Here is a 23,534-nt window from a genome sequence, read left to right as displayed (position 1 = left end):
CATGAATGAATGAATGAATGAATGAATGAATGAATGAATGAATGAATACATGGCTTACCCGAATTCTCCCCGTCTCCTGTTTGTGGATGGAGATCTTGTACCCATAGACATAGATGTTGACCAGCCTCACATAGGACACTGCCTGGTTCCCCCTGTTGTCGTTCTTCTCCTCTACAGAGAAGGGTACCAAGGTAGAGTCATTTCCACAGTACTTGGCTATGATGTAAGTGCAGGTGCCCTGGAAGTCAAAGTTCAGCCCATCGAAGGTGTGGTAGTGTGGGTCTCCCCAGCCCCAACAGCTTGCTGTGAAGTCCGGAACGCACGTGGCTTGGTGGTTCTCCACTTTGCATGTTTCCTTTGGTCGACATTTCAAGGCCTTACAAGGATCTGAAGTGAAAGGAGAAATGTGAGTGAGCGGTTGATTCCCCAGAGGGAGAAGGTATATGGCCAAACAAAAAAAAATACAATTATTTCATGTCACACTGATGGACTTACTTGTCAAAGGACAACTGTGCCATGCACAGTACTTTGAGAGCAGCCCTGGCAGGATCATGACATTCATGTGCAGATGGAGTCACTGTCCTATAGCATCAATATGGGGTGTGCACCATTTCCCTGACATCAGCCAACACCCAGGTGGCTGTATTCAATTCAAAAGTGGCAGTTCCAGAGAAGCCTCCCCGGGAATGGGGCCTTTCGACTATACCATCCGATCAAGAATTGTGTGATTGGAGTTGACCAAGAGGCCTCTTTAGGAAACTACTTGCTAAAGAAACCCATTACAATAATAGCAGTGCTTTCTTAAGAGCACAGTCCTGTAGATGCTATTGAACAGACCTGAGTAAGATTCTGAGGATGGGGGTAAAGGTAAAGGTAAAGGTATCCCCTGTGCAAGCACCGGGTCCTGTCTGACCCTTGGGGTGACGCCCTCTAGCGTTTTCATGGCAGACTCAATACGGGGTGGTTTGCCAGTGCCTTCCCCAGTCATGACCGTTTACCCCCCAGCAAGCTGGGTGCTCATTTTACCGACCTCGGAAGGATGGAAGGCTAAGTCAACCTTGAGCCGGCTGCTGGGATTGAACTCCCAACCTCATGGGCAGAGCTTCAGACTGCATGTCTGCTGCCTTACCACCTTGCGCCACAAGAGGCTGACTAACCCCTAAATATATTCTCTAGTCATCATGTGTCTGATTTAACTGATATTTTTTAAAAAGATTGACCTGCTTTTTAAAGCAGCTGTCGAGATTCTGAAGAACAGAAGATCTTTAAGATATTTTGTTACAAACTCTCAGCATGTGATAAAGCAGCCCCTTATATATTAATTCCTTTAATTAAGAACCCCACTCCTTCCCAGAAGTAATAGGGAGATTGATCAAATGCTGTTCCTATTTCATGTATCTATTCCTAGTTCACATATCTGTTCCACATAATATATGTCTGGTAAAACCTTGGAGGAGGAGTGTGTCTCATGGTTTAAGTGCGACTCAGCGCTTAACACCCACTCAGGGCGGCTGTCCCACCCCTGAATGCCTCTTCCTCCAACTGGCTTGCCTGTCTGTCCAGCAGCCAGCCAATCGCCTTCCATCCCCTACCCCTGACCACCCCCTCCTCCTTCTACTTCCCTCGGAGGCTCGGAGGCTGCAGATCCCTGCTGTGTGAGACCTGCCCCTGACGGTGAGTTCCCCAACAGCTGCCTGCAGCCTTTCCAGGTCCTGGGGGGAAGGAGAGGCCGTCCGCAGAGATCTTCCACTCCATCCCCCTAATCTAGCGCCCGCTGTATTCCTGAATGCAATGGGCTTGGCCCCTAGTATATATATAGACAAACTGTCAGTTCCTTCACACTTTCCTAATAAGGAAGGTGCTACAATCCCGAATCACCTTTGGTACTTTTTCCAGCTCTGCAATGCCCAACTGGCTCAGTTCTGCGCATCTGGCCTGGACCTTCACTGGTGTATGTGTTGCTGTTGTGCTTCACTGAATGCCTTCTTACCTTTATTAATGCAACCCATAACTCCATCCCGAATCTCACATTTCTCATCAGTGCTGCAGCTGTGGGCCTCGCAGATCACCCCCTGGCCTGGGAGGCAGGTACAACTTTGATGGCAGTCATTCAGCAGAACTTTCTCATTGGGCTGCATTTGGAAGGAGAACAATGGCAACGACCAGTCTGTGTTTTACTATGTATGTCAACAATCCATCTATATACAATAGAGTAGTGGTCCCCAACCTTTTTCAGGCTGGGGACTGGCGGCAGTAGAGAGGGTGATTGCGTGGCCGTGCATGCACACATGTGCAAAAGTGCAGCACATGCGCATTTTTGGCCACGCATGGTGCATGTGCGCATGCGTGGCCCTGCTTCCCTCTCCCCCCTCCCACAGTAAGAAGCTTTCCGGGCCGCAAGCTTGCGGCCTGGGAAGTTTCTTACTGCGGGGGGGGGGGCGGGGGGGAGCTGCGGCCCAGTGCCAGGGCCTTTGCGGCCCGGCACCAGGCCACGGCCCCGTGGTTGGGGACCACAGCAATAGAGCAAAGACTGCTCTATTGGTCTGTCAACAGTTCATTCCCATCCTGCAGATGATCCATTGGCTACCCTTCTGTTACTGAGTTCGGTTTGATTAATCAGCCAACCAATTAATTAATTGATTTCTTAGATTTCCAGACTGCCTTCCCATCGAAATGTATAAATACATTTAAAACTCGTAAAAACTAAGTTTAAATAGATAACAAATTAACATCAACCATTTCCCCACAGAAGCTATTGAAGTTATTCCAAATAGGTCCAGTTGGTGTAGGGATATGTGAATGGATGGTTGAATGGACAGATGGAATAGCTGGTGCCATAGATTGGTGAACAGGGAGGTGTTAATTTGGGCCCCAATCAAAAGCCTGGCAGAAGAGCTCCATCTTACAGGCCATGCAAAATTGTGCCAATTCCTGCAGGGCCCAGATGTGCTCTGGGAGCTTATTCCACCAGGTAAGGACCAAGGTGGAAAATGCCTTGGCCCTCGTTGAGGCCAGACTCCTTGGGGCCAGGAGCCACCAACTGGTTGAAGTGTTCTTCAGGGGGTATAGACAGAGAATCGGTCTCTCAGATAAACAGGATCTGGACCATAGATGGCCTCATGAATAAGTACCAACACTTTAAATTTGATCCAAAATTCAACTGGGAGCCTGAGCAGCTCTTGGATCACAGGTCAAATATGTACTTTCCAGGGTGTACCTGTAAGAACCCTGGCCAATGCATTCTGGACCAGTCGATATTTTCGGAGCAAGGATAAGGGCAGGCCTGCATAGAGTGAGTTGCAGAAATCCAGTCTAGAAATGATGGTTGCATGTGGCTAGATGTTCTGGCTAGATGTTCTGGTGGTTTGGCTTCGTGTAGGTGGAAAAATACAGTTGATTCCACTGCTGAACGATTCTGACTTTGAAATCCCCCCCCCTCCGATAATTAGACGATCTTGTTCTATGCATAATTCAAACCCATTACTACAGGTTCTATCCTCTGCTGCCCATAGGAACCTTTCTTTCTGACAGTCTTTCACGTGCTTAAAGACAGCAATCGTATCCCCACCCTTTTCTCATTATGCACAAGAGGTTTTGTACAGAACATAGATCTATTGCTTGGAAATCAAGACTGCTCGTGGGCTGAATAGTAGCCCGGGAATGGGCTGGTTCTGACACTGATATGTTCTGATAGGTAACAAGTTGTGACAAGAACAGAAATTGCGAGAACAATGTTTGGAAGACCCATTACCCTGTAATAGCGCCCATTCCAGAAGCATCCACAATGGCCCACAGTGACACAGTTGAGGCCGTCAAAGAAGAAGCCGTCGTCACACTGGCAGCCCTCAGCACAGATTTCTGGACATGTTCCGGGGTCTGTGATCTTGGCACAACTGGTGGCACAGAGGTCAGCGCAGATTTCATAGTGGCTGTTAGCTGGGCAGCTCAGAGCTAAATGCAAAGCAGACTGGTTAGAATCATAGAATCACAGAATCATAGAGTTGGAATGGGCCATGCAGGCCATCTAGTCCAACCCCCTGCTCAATGCAGGATCAGCCCAAAGCATCCTAAAGCATCAAAGAAAAGTGTGCATCCAACCTTTGTTTGAAGACTGCCAGTGAGGGAGAGTTCACCACCTCCTTAGGCAGCCTATTCCACTGCTGAACTACTCAGACTGTGAAATTTTCCCCCCTGATATCAAGCCTATATCGTTGTACTTGAAGTTTAAACCCATTACTGCGTGTCCTTTCCTCTGCAGCCAACGGAAACAGCATCCTGACTTCCTCCAAGTGACAACCTTTCAAATACTTAAAGAGGGCTATCATGTCCCCTCTCAACCTCCTTTTCTCCAGGCTGAACATTCCCAAATCTCTCAACCTATCTTCATAGGGCTTGGTCCTATGAAGAAAAGTTCCCTGTTGCTACTTCGAAGGGAAAGGAAGAGAGCTGAACCCAAGTTTTGACGAGCAAAGGAAAAGAGAGCCCCTAGTACAACACCAAATCTCAGATTCTATCACCTGACTTTATGATGATAATTCAGAGTTAAAATGAATTTTGGGGAAAATGTCTGATAAATTCTTTGCTTGCGAAGATGTGGACTTATTTTCAAATTGAAATTCTCTAGGGCAGGGGTAGTCAACCTGTGGTCCTCCAGATGTTCATGGACTACAATTCCCATGAGCCCCTGCCAGCATTTGCTGGCAGGGGCTCATGGGAATTGTAGTCCATGAACATCTGGAGGACCACAAGTTGACTACCCCTGCTCTAATGCAGTCATCTCAAATATGTCATTGTTGGCGGACGTCATGGCACCTGCCAACTGATGTCCAATTTCTTCTTCCAAAGAGATAATTCTGGCTTTATGCCACTTCAAGAATGCTTCAGAAGAGCCCGGATGTTATGGTGTATCAAAAGGGAATACCTATTTGGATACCGCTGTCTTTATCAGGGGACAATACTTACTGGGGAACCCCCAATATCTTGGACTGGGCCCAACCCACATGACAACCATTTTGTGACTGGGCCCATCTCATAGGGCAGCCATTTTGTGGTGGTGCCTGTTTTCAAAATTCAAAAAAGTGTCTACAAGTTCAATCCAGAGTGAAACCATTTAGAACTTGAGAGAAAAGAACCGCATTTCTTTAACTGGCCCCAGAAGTAATAGGGAGATAGATCAAATGCTATTCCTATTTCACATATCTTTTCCACATAATATATTTCTGGTAAGGCCTTGGAGGAGGAGCATGTCTCATGGCTTAACACACACTCAGGGCGGCTGTCCCTCCCCTGAGTGCCTCCTTCTCCAACTGGCTAGCCTGTCTGTCCAGTGGCCAGCCAATTGCCTTCCGTCTCCCACCTCTGACCACCCCCTCCTCCTTCCACTTCCCTCCAAGGCTTGGAGGCTGCAGATCCCTGCAGCGTGAGAGCTGCCCCTGCCAGTGAGTTCCCTAACAGCTGCCTGCAGCATTCCCATGTCCTGGAGAGAGGGAGAGGCTGTCTGTCAAATTATATATCCCAGAGGTCAATCTTTAATACTCACGGCAGAAGGACTGATTCCTCCAGGGCTGAACAGAGAGACCAGCCTCTTGGCAGGCAGATACGTAACTCTCAATACTCTTGCATAAGACATGGCTGTCTCCATTGCCCAGGCAGAGATCATAGATGCAGTTACTGAAATAAACACTGGGGTTTACTTTGTTGTGACAAGCACTAAAGGGACCCTCTTCAGCAGTGAGAATACCACAGTAATGGCGTTCTTTGAAAACATCCTTCTTCGACTCCTCACAGACGGGGCAGTTATTTCCAGAGCATCCATCTGAGCAGGATTCACTTGCCCCAGGGATGGACACTTTCCAGGCTGCACCAAACACAGCCGCATCAGAGACCACCCTGCCATCAGGGAGCAAGAAATCGTCCTGTTGACGGCCATTGTAGTTCCCACAGAGGCCACCCAGTTGGTTCTGGTAACTCCCGGGGACTGTGACTCTGACATCGTAAACCAGGTCATAACTTGCAAGGAGAGCAAAGCCAGTTTGGATCACAACTTTAGTGCCATGCTGATAGACTCTGAGCTGTCCACCAGAAAGGGTCACTGGGAGAGGCTGGAACAAACCATTCACCTGTAGGGAAAAAATCATTTCTCGGTTGAGTAGGGTTATGTGGGGGTTGGGTCCAACCAGCTTTTCCATTGATGAAGAAAGGAAGAAGGTTTCCACCTTGATCAACAGAAAGGGCATCATGGGATCTGGATGGATGAAAGCCACATGGGACGGAAACTGAGGTCAGAAGCAAAATCAGGTTGCTTGGAGTGAAAACAGTAGCTGGATCCAACCCAATATTTTATTACTTCCTATTGGACCTATGTTAGAAGATTCCTAACAGATACATGGACCCAAGGGCTTTGGAAATAGTGGACATTTGTGGGGGGAAATGAATTTTCCGAAGTACAGATCTATATAATGAATCCAAATGCACAGTATACAACATTGTGTCAGGTTGGCATCTGCAATCTGCCATACAACTGTGTGGTTAGCATTATTTATGAAGCCAAAATATTATAAGCAACTTGCTGAAATGCCGGGCATTCCTCTCTGCTCCTAAGAAGTGCACCATCATCTCCCACTGGCTGCTTGGAGGGACTCAACAACCCTAGCTTTGTGGTGGGGGACACTCCCCTCCCCCAGTGGCCTGGCAACCCCTCTCTATATGTTCATTGAAAACTCAAGAGGGGAAATCAGCCTTTTGGCACTCTTTGACTTGCTCCTCTTCTCCTGTTTATGGGCCCATCTGGGGCAGCTCTGTAACAGGATACCGGAAAGGTGAAGCAAGCCTATCTGTTCTACCGTTTGATTAGAGAGAGCCAGCTTGGTGTAGTGGTTAGTAGTGTGGACTTCTAATCTGGCGTGATGGGTTTGATACCCCATTCTTGCCCCCACATGCAACCAGCTGGGTGACCTTGGGCTCGCCACACCACTGATGAAGCTGCTCTGACCAAGCAGTAATATCAGGGATCTCTCAGCCTCACCCACCTCACAGGGTGTCTGTTGTGGGGAGAGGAAAGGGAAGGCAATTGTAAGCCGCTTTGACTCCTTCGGGTAGAGAAAAGCAGCATATAAGAATCAACTTCTTCTTCTTCTTCTTCCACCTTCCAACATTCTCTTTGTGTAAATCCCCCCCCCCCCCTTAGCAATTGCAGAGCGAGGAGAACGTACAAACTATAGCAATGGCGTTATGACATGAAGGAATCACTAACGGGCTAAGAAGTTGTGGCACAGTCGCACCTTCACTTGTCCTTTCTTGTTCTGCATCAATACGAGTGTGAAGTTGTAGACCTCGACCGAGACCATTTTGGTCACTGAGACCTTCCCGTTCCCCCAGGCTGCGTTCTCCACATTGATAGTAAAGGGTGTCAGTGTGGAATTGGTTTTGGAGGCCTCCACCAGGGTATACGTGCAGGTGCCCTGGAAATCGAAGCGGAATCCATCGAAGGAGATGTAGTGGGGGTCGCCAGAAGCAGAGCAGGTGGCGCTGCCAATGGGGTGGCACTTCCGGATCCCGTCGGACAACCTGCATTCCTCATAAGGTCCGCAGGAGAACGCTCGGCACGTCACGGTCCCGCCAGCTTGGCACTCACAACGTTCCTGGCATGTTGGGTAGAAAGTCTCTCCCACCGGGTAGTAATGGCCTTGATGGTTGCAGCCACACTGAGATAAGGGGACACACTGGTCGCCACTTAGCACAAAGTTTTCGTCGCACACACAACTTTCTTGGCACTTGGCTAGACAAGGGGTTGGGACATAGAAGCTTCCACAGGTCTGGGGACATCCTCTGGCACAGAGCTCGTAATGACTGTGTTGACCGCAAGGAAGACCTGTCCATTGGGAACAAAGGAGACATCAAAGAGCAAGGAATTACCCACTTGAATAATAATAATAATAATAATAATAATAATAATAATAATAATAATAAGAAGAAGAAGAAGAAGAAGAAGAAGAAGAAGAAGAAGAAGAAGAAGAAGAAGAAGAAGAAGAGTTGGTTCTTATATGCCGCTTTTCTCTACCTGACAGAGTCTCAAAGCAGCTTACAGTTGCCTTCCCTTTCCTCTCCCCACAACAGACACCCTGTGAGGTGGCTGAGGCTGAGAGAGCCCTGATATTCCTGCTCGGTCAGAACAGTTTTATCAGTGCCGTGGTGAGCCCAAGATGGCTGTATGTGGAGGAGCGGGGAATCGAACCCGGCTTGCCAGATTAGAAGTCCGTATTCCTAACCACTGCACCAAACTGGCTATTTGAAAAGAGAGTGGACAAGTGCTACCCTGAAAGCAAGGTTTTGCCTCCAGCCCAAAAAGAAAAAGGAGTTCCCTGTAGACGGAAGAGGGAAGAGAGAAATTCCAGCAGCTGCAGCATTCCTCAGCAGCGCTACAACATGATGTGTTCCACATGCCCAAACACCCTCTTCTATGAAATCCTCAGTTTCACAGCTGAAAATCTGGGTTGGGGACCAGCAGAGCTTGATGCCATGTTGCTCCAAGCTAGCCTATCCTTTGGGAGAATGACTAGGTCATGCCAGAAATGGAAGGCATGACTCGCTTGCTTCCTTTTGTTTATTCATTTTTTAAAACTGCCACCTTGATGCGCACGACTTAAGGGGATTAGCTTAGCACGGTTGTACTTACTGCAGAAGGTCTCAGATCTCCAAGCATGGATGGTCACCCCAGCTGCTTGACAAGCCGCCACATAGCTGGCAATGTCCTGGCAGATGATGGCTTGCTGGCCTTCAAAGAAGCAGTAATCATACACACAGTCATGGAAATATCCTTCCGGATCCACTTTGTGGTGACACTCCCTGAATGGCCCATTCTCGTCTAGTATGAGGCCACATTCCTTGCGGAGTCCCCGTTGGTGTCTCTCAATGGCTGATAGATCAGAGCACTCTCCCGTATCAACCTCCGTGCAGCCTGGTATCTCCCGCACGGTCCAGCTCTGGCCAAAAGCTGATGGGGTTGGGGCCAAGCCACCATCTTGCATGGTCATTTCATCCTGCTTGTTGCCATTGAAGTTCCCGCAGAGACCGCAAAGGGTCCCAGCGTAGGTGCTGGGTACAGTGACGGTGACCCGGCTTTGCCAGTCAAAGGTGACAGTCAGCTGGAAGTTGACGTGGACTACAGCATCTTGCCCTCTCCTGTACAGGGAGATTTTGTTGTTTTCTGTGCTGTAAGGCAGGTGGGTCAGCAAGCCGTTCACCTGGGGACCAATCAGAAAGGGAGAAATGAGCGTGAAACAGGAACACATTACCCTGAATCAGACCACTGGACCATCACAGTCAGTCAGCTCAACACATCAAGGGTTCTCTAGGGTTGCAGGCTGAGCTCTTTCTACATCACTTACAACCTGATCTTTAATGGAGCTACTGGGGATCGAACCTTGTAAGCAACCAGGTGCTCTGAAGCTCTTTGCAATTCCCATGAGCCCCTGCCAGCAAACGCATTGTAGTCCATGAACATCTGGAGGACCACAGGTTGACTACCCCTGATATAGTGTATGGACAACCTATTACCTAAAGGAGACCTACCTCACACATGAACCATTGCACTAGAGCTAGCAACGTGGAACCACCTTGTTTGATTCAGTCAAGAGTCAACAATGAATCCCCAGCTAGTAGACCCATCACCTGCCCTGCCTCCTGTTTGCAGGCTTCAGATCCCAAATTTGGACTGCTCTGCAGATCTCAGAGGTTCTTCCCACTCCTTGGAGGGCCTCATGCTAGGAATGAATGGCAGCTGGAGTCAGAACTGAAGGAAGAGAGAATTCAGCTAAATGCGGAAATGAACCGCTGTTCCAAAGGAATGAATCTCTGATCAAACTCACTGTGACTTTGCCCGGGTTTTCTCTGCTGATCACTATTACTGTGTCGTAAACACTGATCTCCACGGCTCGGGTGAAGGACACCGATTGGCTGCCTCGATGCTCGTTTTGGACAAGCACTCGGAAATCCACCAGGTCCGTCCGGTCCTCACAGAGCCCAGTGAACTGATAGATGCAGGTGCCCTGGAAGTCAAACCTCAGGCCATCAAAGCTGAGGTAGTGAGGGTCACCTGAAGCAGAGCAGGTGGCGTAACTGGTAGGGTAGCAGTTCTGGATGCCGTTCTCCACCCGGCACTGCTCTCCACTTTGGCAGCTGGAGACCTGGCAGGTCACTTGCCTGGACTGTGGGTCACAGAGGCAACGCCGTGTGCAGGTGTCATCTCCCCAGAACTGCTCATTGGGGGCAAAAAGTTTGCCCTCAAAGACACAACCACAGGCAGCCTGGGGGATGCATTTCCCAGCGTCCAGCACGAAGCCCTCATTGCACTGGCAGGTCTCCACGCAAGGCAACGAGGAACAGTTGGAGGGAGCAGCTTGGTCGTTGCAGGTGGCGGCACATGCAGAGCCACAAAGCTTGTAGTGACTGTTCTCAGGGCAGGGCAAAGCTGTAGGAGAGACAAGATCATAGAATCATAGAGTTGGAAGGGACATCCTGGGTCATCTAGTCCAACCCCCTGCACTACGCAGGGCACTTACAACCCTCTCGCTCATCCACTGTAACCTGCAACCCGTTAAGCCTTCACAGAATCAGCCTCTGTCAGATGGCTATCTAGCCTCTGTTTAAAAATCTCCAAGGATGGAGAACCCACCACCTCCCGAGGAAGCCTGTTCCACTGAGAAACCACTCTAAGTGCCAGGAACTTCTTCCAGATGTTTAGACGGAATTGCCTTTGGATTAATTTCATCCCATTGGTTCTGGTCCGTCAATCCAGGGCAAGAGAGAACAACTCTGCTCCATCCTCTACATGGCATTCTTTTAAATACTTGAAGTTAGTTACCAGATCCCCTCTCAGTCGTCTCCAGCCTAAACAGACTAAGCTCCCCTAACCTTTCCTTTTACATCTTGGTCTCCAAACCCCTCACCATCTTTGTTGACCTCCTCTGGACACGCTCCAGTTTGTCTATATCCCTCTTCAACTGGGGTGCCCAAAACTGAACACAGGACTCCAAGTGAGGCCAAACCAGAGCAGAGTAAAGCGGTACCATCACCTCCCATGATCTGGACACGATAAAAAGACATGGGCTTTCTGGATGGTGTGTTTGTATTATTTATATAATATTTATCTAATATACATTTTCTAAGTAAATAGTAGCATCCTACTTTGCATGAAGGGGAACAAAATCACTAAGTGCTAGGCTCCCACGAAATTCTATTTAAAAGAATTTTTAAACACCAGGTAGCCACACAAAGAAATTTGATCTCTGCTGCCATCCTGTTACTGGAGAAGATTGACATTGTCCGACTACAACACTGAGGACTTGAAACCAGCTTAACAATGCAAGCTGTTTCAAGAACACAGATGATGTGCTACGTTCCCTGAGGAATTCCATGTCGCCACAGCTACAAAACTACTACAGCTTTCCTTAGCTCTGAAACTCCCTTTCCCTTTGGTCCTGGGGGATGCTCACCACAACCAGTGGGCGTCCTCCAGTCAGAGATGGCCACTCCTGCTTTTTGGCAGGTGTCTGCATAGTTCTCCAATGCTTCACACAGGACTTCCTTGAAGCCATCATTCAAGCAAAGGTCGTAGACACAGTTCTCCAGAAAGATGTTGGGGTCAATGACAGAATGGCACTGGCTGAAGGGTCCCCCTGCTCCTTTGCTGATCCAGCCACAGAATGGCTCAGCTTTGTACTTGTTGGCCACCTCTGGTGGGCAGCTTTTGCAGTCCCCATGGCAGTCGTCCCAACAGAACCTGTCACCATCATCCACCTTCCAGCTTTGACCAAACCCTACAGGGGTTAGAGTCAAGGTCCCGTTAGGAGTTTGGAAGTCATCGGCCGGATTTCCGTTGTAGTTGCCGCACAGGCCACAGATGCTCTCCCAAAAACTGCTGGAGATCTTCACCACCAGGTAGCTGTTCCAGTCATAGGAGACCCTCAAGGAGAGGTCTGCCTGAATAACAACAGAATGCCCACTCTGATAGATGTGCAGTTTCCCATCATGTAAAGAGATGGGCAGCCGGGAACGCTGGTTATTCACCTGCAAGAGAAGTAGGAGGTAAGAAACAGGAGGAGTAGAATGTCTTTCTTTCAGAAAGTTGTCCTACATGACGCTGAAAGATACACTAAGGTCATTAGCAGAGCTTTGTGGCAATTTTTTCTTTATCAGTTCTGGCCCTGTACTGCTTTGGGTATTTCCTGATTTCCACCCACATTTTTGGCCCTTATAATTTTCACTTAATCCCACCCCCCCTTCCCATTTTTCCAGGCTCCCATTTTTACCCTAAACTTTTTTGGAAAGCCGATTTTGCGTTGCAATTTTCTATCCAGTTTCCTTCTCCTGTTAAACCATTCCCCACCTAGCCAGTGATTTCAGGCAGCGTTTTATTTCGTTTTTTTACATTAAGGGGTGTGCAGTTAAACAGACCTCCTGTGAGGGAGGTGAGGCTGAGGGAGCCCTGATATTACTGAAGAAGAGGAAGAGCTGGTTCTTATATACCACTTTTCTCTACCCGAAGGAGTCTCAAAACTGCTTACAATCACTTTCCCTTGCCTCTCCCCACAATAGACACCCTGTGAGGGAGGTGAGGCTGAGAGAGCCCTAATATTATTGCTTGGTCAGAACAGCTTTATCAATGCTGTGGGGAGCCCAAGGTCACCCAGCTGGCTGCATGTGGGGGAGGAGTGTGGAATCAAACCCGGTTTGCCAGATTAGAAGTCCACTCTCCTAATCACTACCCCAAGCTGGCTCACAATCCAGAAGCACAGGGAGCAGCTAGAGACAAAACGAGTCTGAGGAAAAGAGAAGCAGCTTTCAACCTCACCCTTACAAATCCAATTTCATTTCTGGTGACTGAAATGGTGGTGTTGTAGACCTCGACAGCCACAGAACCAACATAGGAAACATGAGTATTGCCCCTGTTCTCATTCTTGGCCTCAATGCTGAAGGAAGGAAGAGATTTATCTGACCCGCAGGTCTTAGCAATCGTGTAGGTACAGGTGCCCATAAAGTCAAAGTTCCTCCCATCAAAGGTGTGATAGTGAGGGTCTCCCTGTGCCCAGCAGGTAGATTCAGACTCTGGCAAACAGGTGGGCTCTCCATTGATCATTTCACACTTCTCCTTTTTTCTGCACTGGATTGAACTGCAGGTGGCCACCGGTTTGCCTGCAAGAGTCCAAAGACATCAAAACAAGTTGTGTTGGTAACAAGTGGAAGGTGATCATGGATAAAAATGAGACATTTAAAACTAACTATGTAACTCGCAAAAGGCAATGTTGGATGATCTTTTAGTACACTTATTCTGTTTGTAGAGATATGAGTATGGAAATGTGTGAAGAAGGAAAGAAGGAAAGGGAAGGATTATGCAGAAACAGAAATTGCACATTTCCACTAAGCTCAGCAGGGTTTCATAGAATAACAGAGTTGAAAGAGACCTCCCGGGTCATCTAGTCCAAGACCCCCCCACACACACACACACACAATGCAGCACACTCCCAACCCTATTGCTCATCCACTGTAATCAGCCACCCCCTTGAACCTTCACAGAATCAGCCACTCCCCCAGATCAGCCTCTCCATTCTAATATTTACAACTAAGTGGCAGAACTGTGAACATTTTCTCCCATTGTGGTCTGGCAAAGAGTATAATTAGCACCAGTGGAGTCATCTGCAGATACTTCTGTCCCTACTCCCTCTATGGTATTTCCTGGAACCCGGATTTTCACAGTCTACTGCCATGAGCTGGAAAGGTGTGCAGATGAATGGAAGAGCTGAGTTGCCATCGAGACCATCAGCAAGCCCTGAAGTTTATCGGCAGCTTTTATGTGCTTTTGCTTTTGCTATCCAGTGACCACAGCAAAGAGCTTTTAAGGCAATTGAGAAACAGAAGCATTCTTGCCATTGGCTTCTTCTGCATTGACTTCCTTGATGGTCCCCCATCCACGTACAGACCCTGCTTAGCTTCTATGTTTTGACGAGACGGGACTGTCCTGCCAACTACTCTCCTATCTGCAGTTTTTAGGGAGGAGGGAATGCATGGGCCGAATTGTTGACAGTTTGCACGAGAGCTTAATTAAAAGATGCACTTACCGCAGGCACAAGGAGCCACAGAGCCAAAGCCATTATAATATGAACCTCCAACAATGAGAAGCCCAAAAGTAGCACTGGGGTGTTCAAGGAATGAGGATTTGGCTTCGGTGCCCAGCCTGGGCTGAGCCCAGGAATATTCTGTGCCGGGGATTGGCCTCCATTGGATGTTTTCAATGGCCCTCTTATCTAATGTGATCCCACTGGATTCGGAGGTTTTGGCTATGATGATGGCATAATTCTCAAAGGTTCTGATCCCATCAATGTGATACAACCTGCAGTAGCTCATTACGGCTGGCATATTGATGATGAATGGGTCATAGGCTCCACTCCCTACTGGGGCACCCGTGAAGAAGAAAATGACCTGGATTCCAACGTCAGCAGAAATGTAGAGCGGATGAGAGGCTGATACATCCAACTGGATCACTTGCCCGGCAATGACATCACGGGAGCTTTGTGTGAACCCAGAATGGTATTTGATGCAGGTTTTTTGGGAAGCAATGACATAGGCAATGTCAAACCTGTACTGGAAGGACAGCGGGGGGACAATAAAGGTCGTACCCCAGCTTGAAACGGGCAGGAGCTGTTCAACGACATGGTCACAGGCTGTGTTTTTGGATGCACAGCTGTGCCCGCTTAAGACTGCCACAGGTTCTGTGGATTTGACCTTGGTCCCGGAGAGGTCAACTGAGCTCTGCAGCTGGATGGCTTGGTAGGCCTGGAGGTTGGTCACAAGCCTACTCCCTGCAGGGTAAACCTGATTTCTGAATACCACAGCCCCTTTCAAGTGAATGTCAACTTGAGCAGGAGCTCGATACGTTACAACTGTGAATTCCTTGAAACTGTTGGACAGGGTACCCATTGGGGTTACCACGTAATACAGCGTGCCCAACTGCTGGACTGGGTACACTATGGTGGCTCCGCTTGTGGTGTCCCTGTGATTGAAAGCGAAGACAGAGACGTCTTGATTTGCTTGGATCGACACTGTCTTGTCTAAGATATTGGTCCCTATCATCTCTACAGAGGTTGGGAGCACAACAGACACAGTCTGTCCCTGACTAACAGGGAGAGTTCTGTAGAAGGTGGACTTGAGTGCTGTCACGGTGACAGTGGTTGCGGGATGATAACCGGTGATAAGCAGTTCAAATCTTGGGTTGGCTTGGCTTGACCAGCTGTTCTGCAAGAACGCTGTGACGAATTCTTTCCCTCGTGAACTGGCGGTGCACAAGCCTGCAAGGAGAAAGGGGAAGGTTAGGAAAGGGACAGGAAACTCTAGAGCAGCCTTTCTCCACTTCTTTACCATTGAGAAACCCCTGAAATATTCTTCAGGCTTCAAGAAATCCCAGAAGTGGTGCAATTGTGCAGAATATGGTTGGGAAGCATAGCTGTGGACACGCCCACTTGAGGTCCCTCCCCTTCCCACCCCCTCCAGGCCCATCACTGGCCATTTGGAGGGAGGGTCGGCATGACTGTATATGGTCATATTGCCCAATAAATGTTTAACAAAATTTAAAAATTAATTAAAAATTAATTAAAGGTAAAGGTATCCCCTGTGCAAGCACTGGGTCATGTCTCACCCTTGGGGTGACGCCCTCCAGCGTTTTCATGGCAGACTCAATATGGGGTGGTTTGCCAGTGCCTTCCCCAGTCATTACCATTTACCCCCCAGCAAGCTGGGTAAAAATTAATTAACTCCCACCTATTTGGGAAACCCTTCTAGGGCCTTCAAGAAACCCCAGGGTTTCATGAAACCCTGGTTGAGGAAGCCTGCTCTAGAGCAATCATGGCAATGACTTCCTATGAATCTATAGCTTGGCCTCATATTTGCAATTTTGGTTGTCTCATATGGGGAAAAAAAGAGGAAGACAGAAAATGACAAAGGATCAGAGCACCTCACCTATGCTGTAAATGTTAGAAACATGAAAACTCTTCTCCCTGCTCATAAAACTAAAATCTTGCACCATCCAATGAATTTCTTCAGATAGCATACAATTAACTTAAAAGAGTATGCAGCTTGAAATTTCTGGAATGTACAGCTGGAAATTTCCTATAGCTAACTTTTGTTCCCGTTAGGGTTGCTAGCTCAGGGTAGGGAAATACCTGAAGATTTCGGGGGTGGAGCCTGAGGTGAACTGGGTAGGGATTCATTGGGGGTAAAAGGACTAAAATAGTGACCACTGCAAAAAACTGACATGTCACAATAACAACTGATGGTGAAGAGACCAAACACGTTCAAGAATTCACTTTTCTTGGATCACAAATTGATGTGATTGGCAATTGCAGTATGGAAATAAAACATCGAATTGCTCTGGGTCGCTCAGCAATGATGAGCTTGAACAAAACATGGAAAAGCAAGGACATCAGCCTGAGTACCAAATGTAAATTAGTTTGATCTGTCATCTTTCCAATGGCTGTGAAAGTCTGAAATGGCTGAGAATCGATTCATTTGAACTCTAGTGTTGGAGAAGGCTTCGGTGGGTTCCATGGATGGCAGAAGTCACAAACAAGGAAATACGACAGTGCATAAAGTCTGATATGTCATTGGTTGGCCAAATTACAAAACTCCGGCTCACTTACTTTGGCCATATCATGCGATTCAACTCGGTGGAGAAAGCAATTATGTTAGGATTGGTCAGTGGAAAAAGGAAACCAGGCTGATGGACACCGGGCAGAATACTGCATGAGAGAGGAGGTGCAGGATTGGGGATCGTGGTGACAGCTGTGCCGTGGGATTGCCAAGAGTCAGATACGACTGAATGGCTGACAACAACAAACACCTTCCAAAGTAGCAATTTTTAAATGGTATTTCTGGAGCTCAATCCTGTTTCCTGGAAATCAGTTGTACTCCTAAGAGATTTTCAGCCACCACCTGGCGGTTGGCAACCATGCAGATGCCTGTAAACAACTCTTAATGGGATGGGTAGAGCAGGACGTTCTCTATCATGACGTGGTTGAAATTAAACCACCACCCTAACACCTTGAGAGCACTTATTCAAAAAGATAATTTTCAGTCTTCTTGGCTTAAATCTGTTGGAGCCAATGGACAAAACCTGGGGATGTCAACACATTTCTTATTAGAACTGAACTTGCATCAGGCCAAAAGCATAATTAAACCAAGGATCCAAAGATATTGGTTGGCAAGGGGATGTGAAGAAAGCCCCAGGTTTTCTGGCTCCAGACAGAAATAAATACTTGCTAAAGCCAGCCGCCTACCTTTAACCCTGGAGAGCACTAAACCAAGACGAGTTTTTATGTTGGCCAGATGCTCTGGCCTGCCCACAGCTGTTTTGGAAGGCTGTTACAAGACGGTCCCTCTATCTCAGAGACAATGTCCTTGTAACAGTAGACAGGGAGAAACCAGGCTCTATTGCACCATGAATAATACGATTAGAGGCAAACTTTTACAACTTGTACTAGATAGATATTCAGAGCTGCCGACAAATGATAAAGAAGCTGCTAAGTGACGTAGGAAGCCATATAACCTTCTGTATTGCTACAACTTGTGTTGCTGCTATTAAGATATGCAGCACTAGTAAAGGTTAAATAAGTACTTCCATTTTATACAGACATTAGACTGCCTGGTTGTATTTCTTGATCTGGTTGGATTTTAAATCTTTCTTTTAAAATTCTTTATAACATTTTAAATTTTTATTTTTCTAAAAAGTAGACTTTTAATTACTGTGGGTTTTTTGAGCGGTCTCAGAACGGCCCGTATATATTACGTAGGCTACGTTTTATGTTATGAATCAAGAGGCTTATATTTCTCTGACCTGTGATCCTAACTGATGCTGGTCTAAATGACTGTAAATCAACAAGCTTGAACAGAGCCACCTGGGAGAAGCTAACTCATTGGAATGCCAATTCTGGGTTGAGAAATTTCTGGAGATTTATGGGATGGTGGGATTTAGCCCTACCTGAAGGTTGGCAAGCCAATGGGGCTAAGAGCTGAGAGCCAGCTTGGTGTAGTGGTTAGGAGTGCGGACTTCTAATCTGGTGAGCTGGGTTTCATTCCCTGCTTCCCCACATGCAGCCTACTGGGTGACCTTGGGCTCACCACAGCACTGAGAAAGCTGTTCTGACCGAGCAGTGATATCAGGGCTCTCTCAGCCTCACCCACCTCACAGGGTGTCTGTTGTGGGGAGAGGGAAGGGAAGGCAAATGTAAGCCGCTTTGAGACTCCTTCGGGTAGAGAAAAAGCGGCATAGAAGAACCAATTCCCTTCTTCATAACGCTGCCTTTTTATTTTCCTGCAGGAGCTCACAGTTTCCTCAGATTGGTGCCAAGTAGTCACAGTTTTCATGGCTGGAGAGACTTTGGCAATGGGCAAACAATAAAGTCTTTGAGTAGGTAGATTCAAAGGGGTAGCCATGTTGGTCTGAATTAGCACAATAAAATCAGTCCAGTGGCACCTTTAAGACCAGCAAAGATTTATTCAAGGCAAGCACTCTTCCTCCTTCCTTGCTCCAAAGAGACAGGAAGCCTCTTTCACAGGTGATCTCCACAAGAACCCAAAACAACATTGCTTTTTTTAAAAGAGGTCCCATGCTGCTGCTCCACCCCAAGAAATAACTGCCAAGAGGTAAACAGCAGGTGGAGCCTCAAAGCAAGACAAGGAGGGCCTTCCTAAGAAATGACACTTATAATCAGGGTCAGCCTCTATGCCCTCTATGCCAAACTCACCACAAAGAAGCCCCAGCCAGGTCCCCAGCAGCAGCAGCAGTCGTGTCGCCATGGCTACAGAAAAAAAGAAATACATTGTTCATTTACAGAGGATAATGCCCCCCCTCATAATGCTTTGATTGTCCCCAACTTCCTTTTCAGAACTTAACACAGGAAGTCTGACGCCCACCCCACCTTCCACTGGCCTACCAAACCTTTATTCCCTTTTCTTTCAAAACACCCAAATCTAAGCATAAATTGTAAGCTTCTTAGGGGGCAAAGGACCATCTGCTTATGCCACCGGACAATGTTACATCTGTCACATATAATGTCACCGTCTGAGGCCAAGGTTCATCGTTTCCTTCTTGGCTGCAGGTATCTAAGCCTGGTGCTGTGTGGTTTAAAAACTGGATAACCTGCAGGTTGGAGTTGTACACAAAGCCCAATTTCATGTTTTGGTTTCTCATCCAGTCTTAGCAGGGGTGGTCAGTTCGTATATATATTGTAGGGTTTGCCAACTGATATCCCAATATACTTTGGCACTTGGTTAATATACAGTGGGAAGACATTATGGTTATTATATTTTAGAGCTTTTATTTTGCATTTACTTAACTGACTTGGTGATAAGCAGGTATACCTGTCTGTAGGCATTATTCATAATTTCTCTGATTTTCTTGAATGCTTTCTTAAAGATGTACCAAGGATACCTGCTCAGAGCATTAGGACAGGAAGAGGGGAAATATATACAGAGGAAGCTAACGGAGATTTGTTCATCAGTCAATCCCACGGCAATATAATCTCTTACTCCTTTCATTTTATACTAGAAAGGCAACGGATTTTTTTAAAAAAGGGCCCAGCTTCATCTTCTGTATCTTCAACTTGTGGATCTTCAGAGTACTATTTCACAAAACCAGGAAAATAAGGGAAAGGGCTGATGTCACAGATACACAATTCAGTTCAATTCATTACCTTTATTGGCATTCCATCGTATTACAATGTCCAAGTGAGAAAAAAGTCAAACAACTGGAGAGAGTGAAAGATCAACAACAACAAAACAATTACATAAAGCGTAAAGGAATCGGAAATTGACCGGGAGCAGGAATTATCCCATAGCAGTGAATTCGAATTTTGTGAATTAGGTAACGCAGAGGAAGAGTTTCAGAGATTCCAATGTTAGTTCAGTGGTTGATTTAGTGCTTTCTTTTGTAAAGAAACTACCTGGTCCTAAAGACATTGCAGTATCTAAAGAAGGAAGTCCAGTTCAGCCAGTTCTAAAAAGTATACAGAGACATTTCAATCTAGCAGGGTGCAAATTCTACTCCTGGCGGGCATATAGTGTACTAGGAAATGCTGCATATTGCTTTGCTTGTTACCATATCACTGAAAACAAATCCTGTACTGGAGAAAATACATTTGCTCAAAAATTGGGGAAAGATTGATTTGCAGGAGGGCATTGTGGGCTAGAATAAGACATAACACAGTTATTGGGTATAAACATGGCCACAGCTTTATTACCTCCCCACGGGAGGGTTGGAACAGCATGGGAGGGAGCCTGATCTAGCAGTCAGTGGACTGTACCAAAACCTGTGGCTTCCAGAGGCGCCCTGGGGATCCGAACCATTCCCAGGTGGGAGAGCAGATCCCCTTGCCTGCTGAGGTCCACCCTACAGGAGGCGACCTATTTGAGGGGAGCCACCAGGTGCCTGTCTGCTTTGGCTGCCCCCCGGACCACCTGGCAATGAGCCCTTGGCTTCCCAGCTGGGTAAGCTGCGCTCATTTACATGCCGCCTCATATTGAGGCCCCGAACTCCAGGGAGTCTGATCACCCACCAGATTCCCTGCCAACAGGCTCCATCCCATGCGAAACCTGAGGCTGTGACAAAATATTAAACATGAAACATCAACCACAGACACAGTAATAAGGCTGTTTGCACATCACATAGGGTGGGAGGGAGGAAAGCTGCTCCACAGCCTGCTGGGTGAAGAGGCCGTGCGTGGTGCCTTTATAGGCAGTGTGGGTCCCACCTGCCTCTTTACACTGTGCATGCTACATAAACGCAGCATGCACCCTACACAGGCCAGAGGGCGGTCACGTCAGTCTCCAGCCTGCCCACCACTGCATCAACTGGCGGCATGGGTGATTCCTTGCCGTTCATTACTGCTTATGATCCAGAACTGAAGCTTCATGGTAGCATGGGAGACTTCCAGACCAACCCAGGGATTCAAAGGAGATTCTGGTTTTAGCACACACAAAATATTGCTGAGTGTAGACACTGGGAAAAGTGTCACTAGGTAAGTGATAACAGATGTTCTTGAACCCTTGCACTTAATGGAAAAATACAACCCCAGAATCCAGTCTAAAATGACACCCTTCCATGCAGTGCAAAATACACACATAATTCTGCTCAAGCCAAACTAAAGCTGCTTTTCAGCAACTGTGTGCTATAACCCTCATGATGCCTCCATCAAGTGTCAGCTGCAAAAGGACATCTTCATGCCTGTGGCAAATTAAGATCGGGTGCAGAAAGGATGCTTTTATGCCTGTGGCAAATTAAAATACGAGTGGCTTTGTAAAACTGCATTGCCAATGGAAAAAAAATGGCAGATACCCTTGACCTTGAAACTGTTATTGATCATTTTGCAGAACTGCATAAAAATTGACTCCTTCAGCTACTTTAGATCTGTATACGATCCTTTCTGTCTCAGTACACAACAATGGAAGTATGCAAGATTTTTAAAAACAAAACATTCATTGGGTTTCTTTTGTGTACCAGGCGCAGGTGTCTTAGTTTGTTCTTACTTTCCCTGCAGTTAGAGAGTTCTGTCTGCATTGCTTCCAAAAGTGGCCATTTTCTTGGGAAGGTTCCGTCTGTTTAATGCGTGTATCCACAGAAAGGTTTATGTAGCACCTTAAAACTTGTGAATGAATGAATTTTATTTGCATAAAGCCACAGGCCATTGCGAAACGACGGCAAAGGCCAGGAAAGTAAAAGATAAAATTTAAAACACGACATTAATCAAGAAGGCAACAATACAAGGAATGCGATTAGCCTCGAGTAGCACCTCCCAGAGAGACCATATTGGACCTCAGCTTCTTAGCAGCCTGAGCAAACAGACGTTTTATGGGAGATGTAGACCTCAGAGGCCGGTAACAGAAATAGCACAACAAACTATGAGCCCAAAGGCAATCGGACTGAAATAGTAATTTCTCTTCAACTAAATGACAGGTAGAACCAGAGAGGTGGTTCTCAACCTTCCTATTGCCGTGACCCTTTAAAACAGTTCCTGATGTTGTGGTGACCCCCCAAACATATAATTATGCCAGGGTTCTTTCACAGAAATTAAACTGAAGCTGACCAATGGCGTGGAGATCCATCGTTCATGATTGTATATAAATTTTTTTGAGGTTCCTCAGTTCAATTCTGCCTCTTGCCCCACCATGCCGATTTTTTCCATTGCTCCAGACAGACGAACCCTCTACCTCGATCTACCCCACAAGGCTGTTGTGTGGATAGCACCCCTCCCCCCCCCCCGGCCAAGCTGCTCACCCTGCCGCGACTCCTGTGAAATGGTCATTCAACCCCCAAAGGGGTCCTGACCCCAGGCTGAGAATCACTGAACTAGAAAGCAGCAGAACAAGAAATTTGGCTCGGGGTTCTTCATAAAGTGGGCAGTCCGGGATTGAATGGTGTAGGTCCTCAAGGACCAAAATTCTGCAAATGCAGTAATATTTTTCCTTTGGTTTGTTTTATAACAACCAGCTAAAACCGTCGTTTTCATTGACTAAAAGTGTCACAATTTAAGGACTGCTCTAAGGCTGTGATTAGTAATGCTTCCTAAGTAGGGCAATCATAAAACTTATGTGAAAGCCCTTTTCCTCACTATGATTGGAATGTGATTAATATATGCTATATAAAAATGAATATTGCCTGTAGCAACGTGATATATTTCAGGGAAACATATTTAGCATTGCAGTTTTGCCATGAAATGCACTTTATTTTTCTTTCTGAAATATCAAGAGCTACTTTGGTGTAGTGGTTAAGACTGTGGACTCTAGCGTGCCCGGAATGATTTCCTGCCCCTCCACGTGCAGCCAGCTGGGTGACCTTGGGGTCGCCACAGCACTGATAAAGCTGATTCGACTGAGCAATAATATCAGGGCTCTCTCAGCCTCACACCCCTCACAGGGTGTCTGTTGTGAGGAGAGGAAAGGGAAGGTGAATGTAAGCTGCCTTGAGACTGCTTCGGGTAGAGAAAAGTGGCATAGAAAAACCAACTCTTCTTCCTCTTCAGTAATATCAGGGCTCTTTCAGTCTCACCTCACTCACAGGGGAGATGAAACGAAAGGCAATTGTAAGCCGCTTCGAGACTTCTTCGGGTAGAGAAAAGCGGCATATAAGAACCAATTCTCTTCTTCTTCAGTAATATCAGGGCTCTCTCAGCTTCCAGATGTCACAAATGCGCCACCTCCACCTCCACCAATGCCCTGCCCTTGCACCCACCTCCCACTCCCTTCTTATGGGGGACGGGAAGTGCTTTTTAAAAATGGAGAATAACCTGGAGCAGCAAATAGGCGGACAGGCACCTCAGCTGAGATTGTCTGTGCCTCTATGAAGATTCGGATAGGCATCTAAATGAATGTCTATTTTAAAAAATGGCGATCACTGGAAGTTCTTCTGTCAATCAGCCATGCCGGGAGGGGATTGGCTGGCCAAAATGATTGACACTGGTAGGCAGGCCAAAGCACAACAAGACTAAAACGGG

The 23,534-nt window shown here is 47.0% G+C and overlaps 1 protein-coding gene across 1 annotated transcript in view; it reads right to left on the bottom strand.

The window, feature by feature from the left end:
- FCGBP (Fc gamma binding protein) overlaps window positions 1-18,892 on the bottom strand; it is a 38,446-nt gene extending 19,554 nt beyond the window's left edge. The window contains exons 1-11 of the mRNA XM_077337004.1: window positions 18,792-18,892; window positions 14,115-15,341; window positions 12,851-13,191; window positions 11,493-12,066; window positions 9,867-10,468; window positions 8,675-9,242; window positions 7,281-7,870; window positions 5,540-6,119; window positions 3,752-3,951; window positions 1,991-2,132; window positions 59-387 (exon numbers count right to left, since the gene is read on the bottom strand). Of these exons, the coding sequence (XP_077193119.1) occupies window positions 59-387; window positions 1,991-2,132; window positions 3,752-3,951; window positions 5,540-6,119; window positions 7,281-7,870; window positions 8,675-9,242; window positions 9,867-10,468; window positions 11,493-12,066; window positions 12,851-13,191; window positions 14,115-15,341; window positions 18,792-18,867 (5,229 nt within the window). The 5' untranslated portion in view covers window positions 18,868-18,892. The remainder of the gene's footprint in view (window positions 1-58; window positions 388-1,990; window positions 2,133-3,751; window positions 3,952-5,539; window positions 6,120-7,280; window positions 7,871-8,674; window positions 9,243-9,866; window positions 10,469-11,492; window positions 12,067-12,850; window positions 13,192-14,114; window positions 15,342-18,791) is intronic.
- Between the last annotated feature and the right edge of the window lie 4,642 nt (window positions 18,893-23,534).

Source organism: Paroedura picta, chromosome 5 (genome assembly GCF_049243985.1).
Source record: "Paroedura picta isolate Pp20150507F chromosome 5, Ppicta_v3.0, whole genome shotgun sequence".
In the NCBI taxonomy this organism is placed as follows: domain Eukaryota; kingdom Metazoa; phylum Chordata; class Lepidosauria; order Squamata; family Gekkonidae; genus Paroedura; species Paroedura picta.
This window is presented reverse-complemented; position numbering and strand designations above follow the sequence as displayed.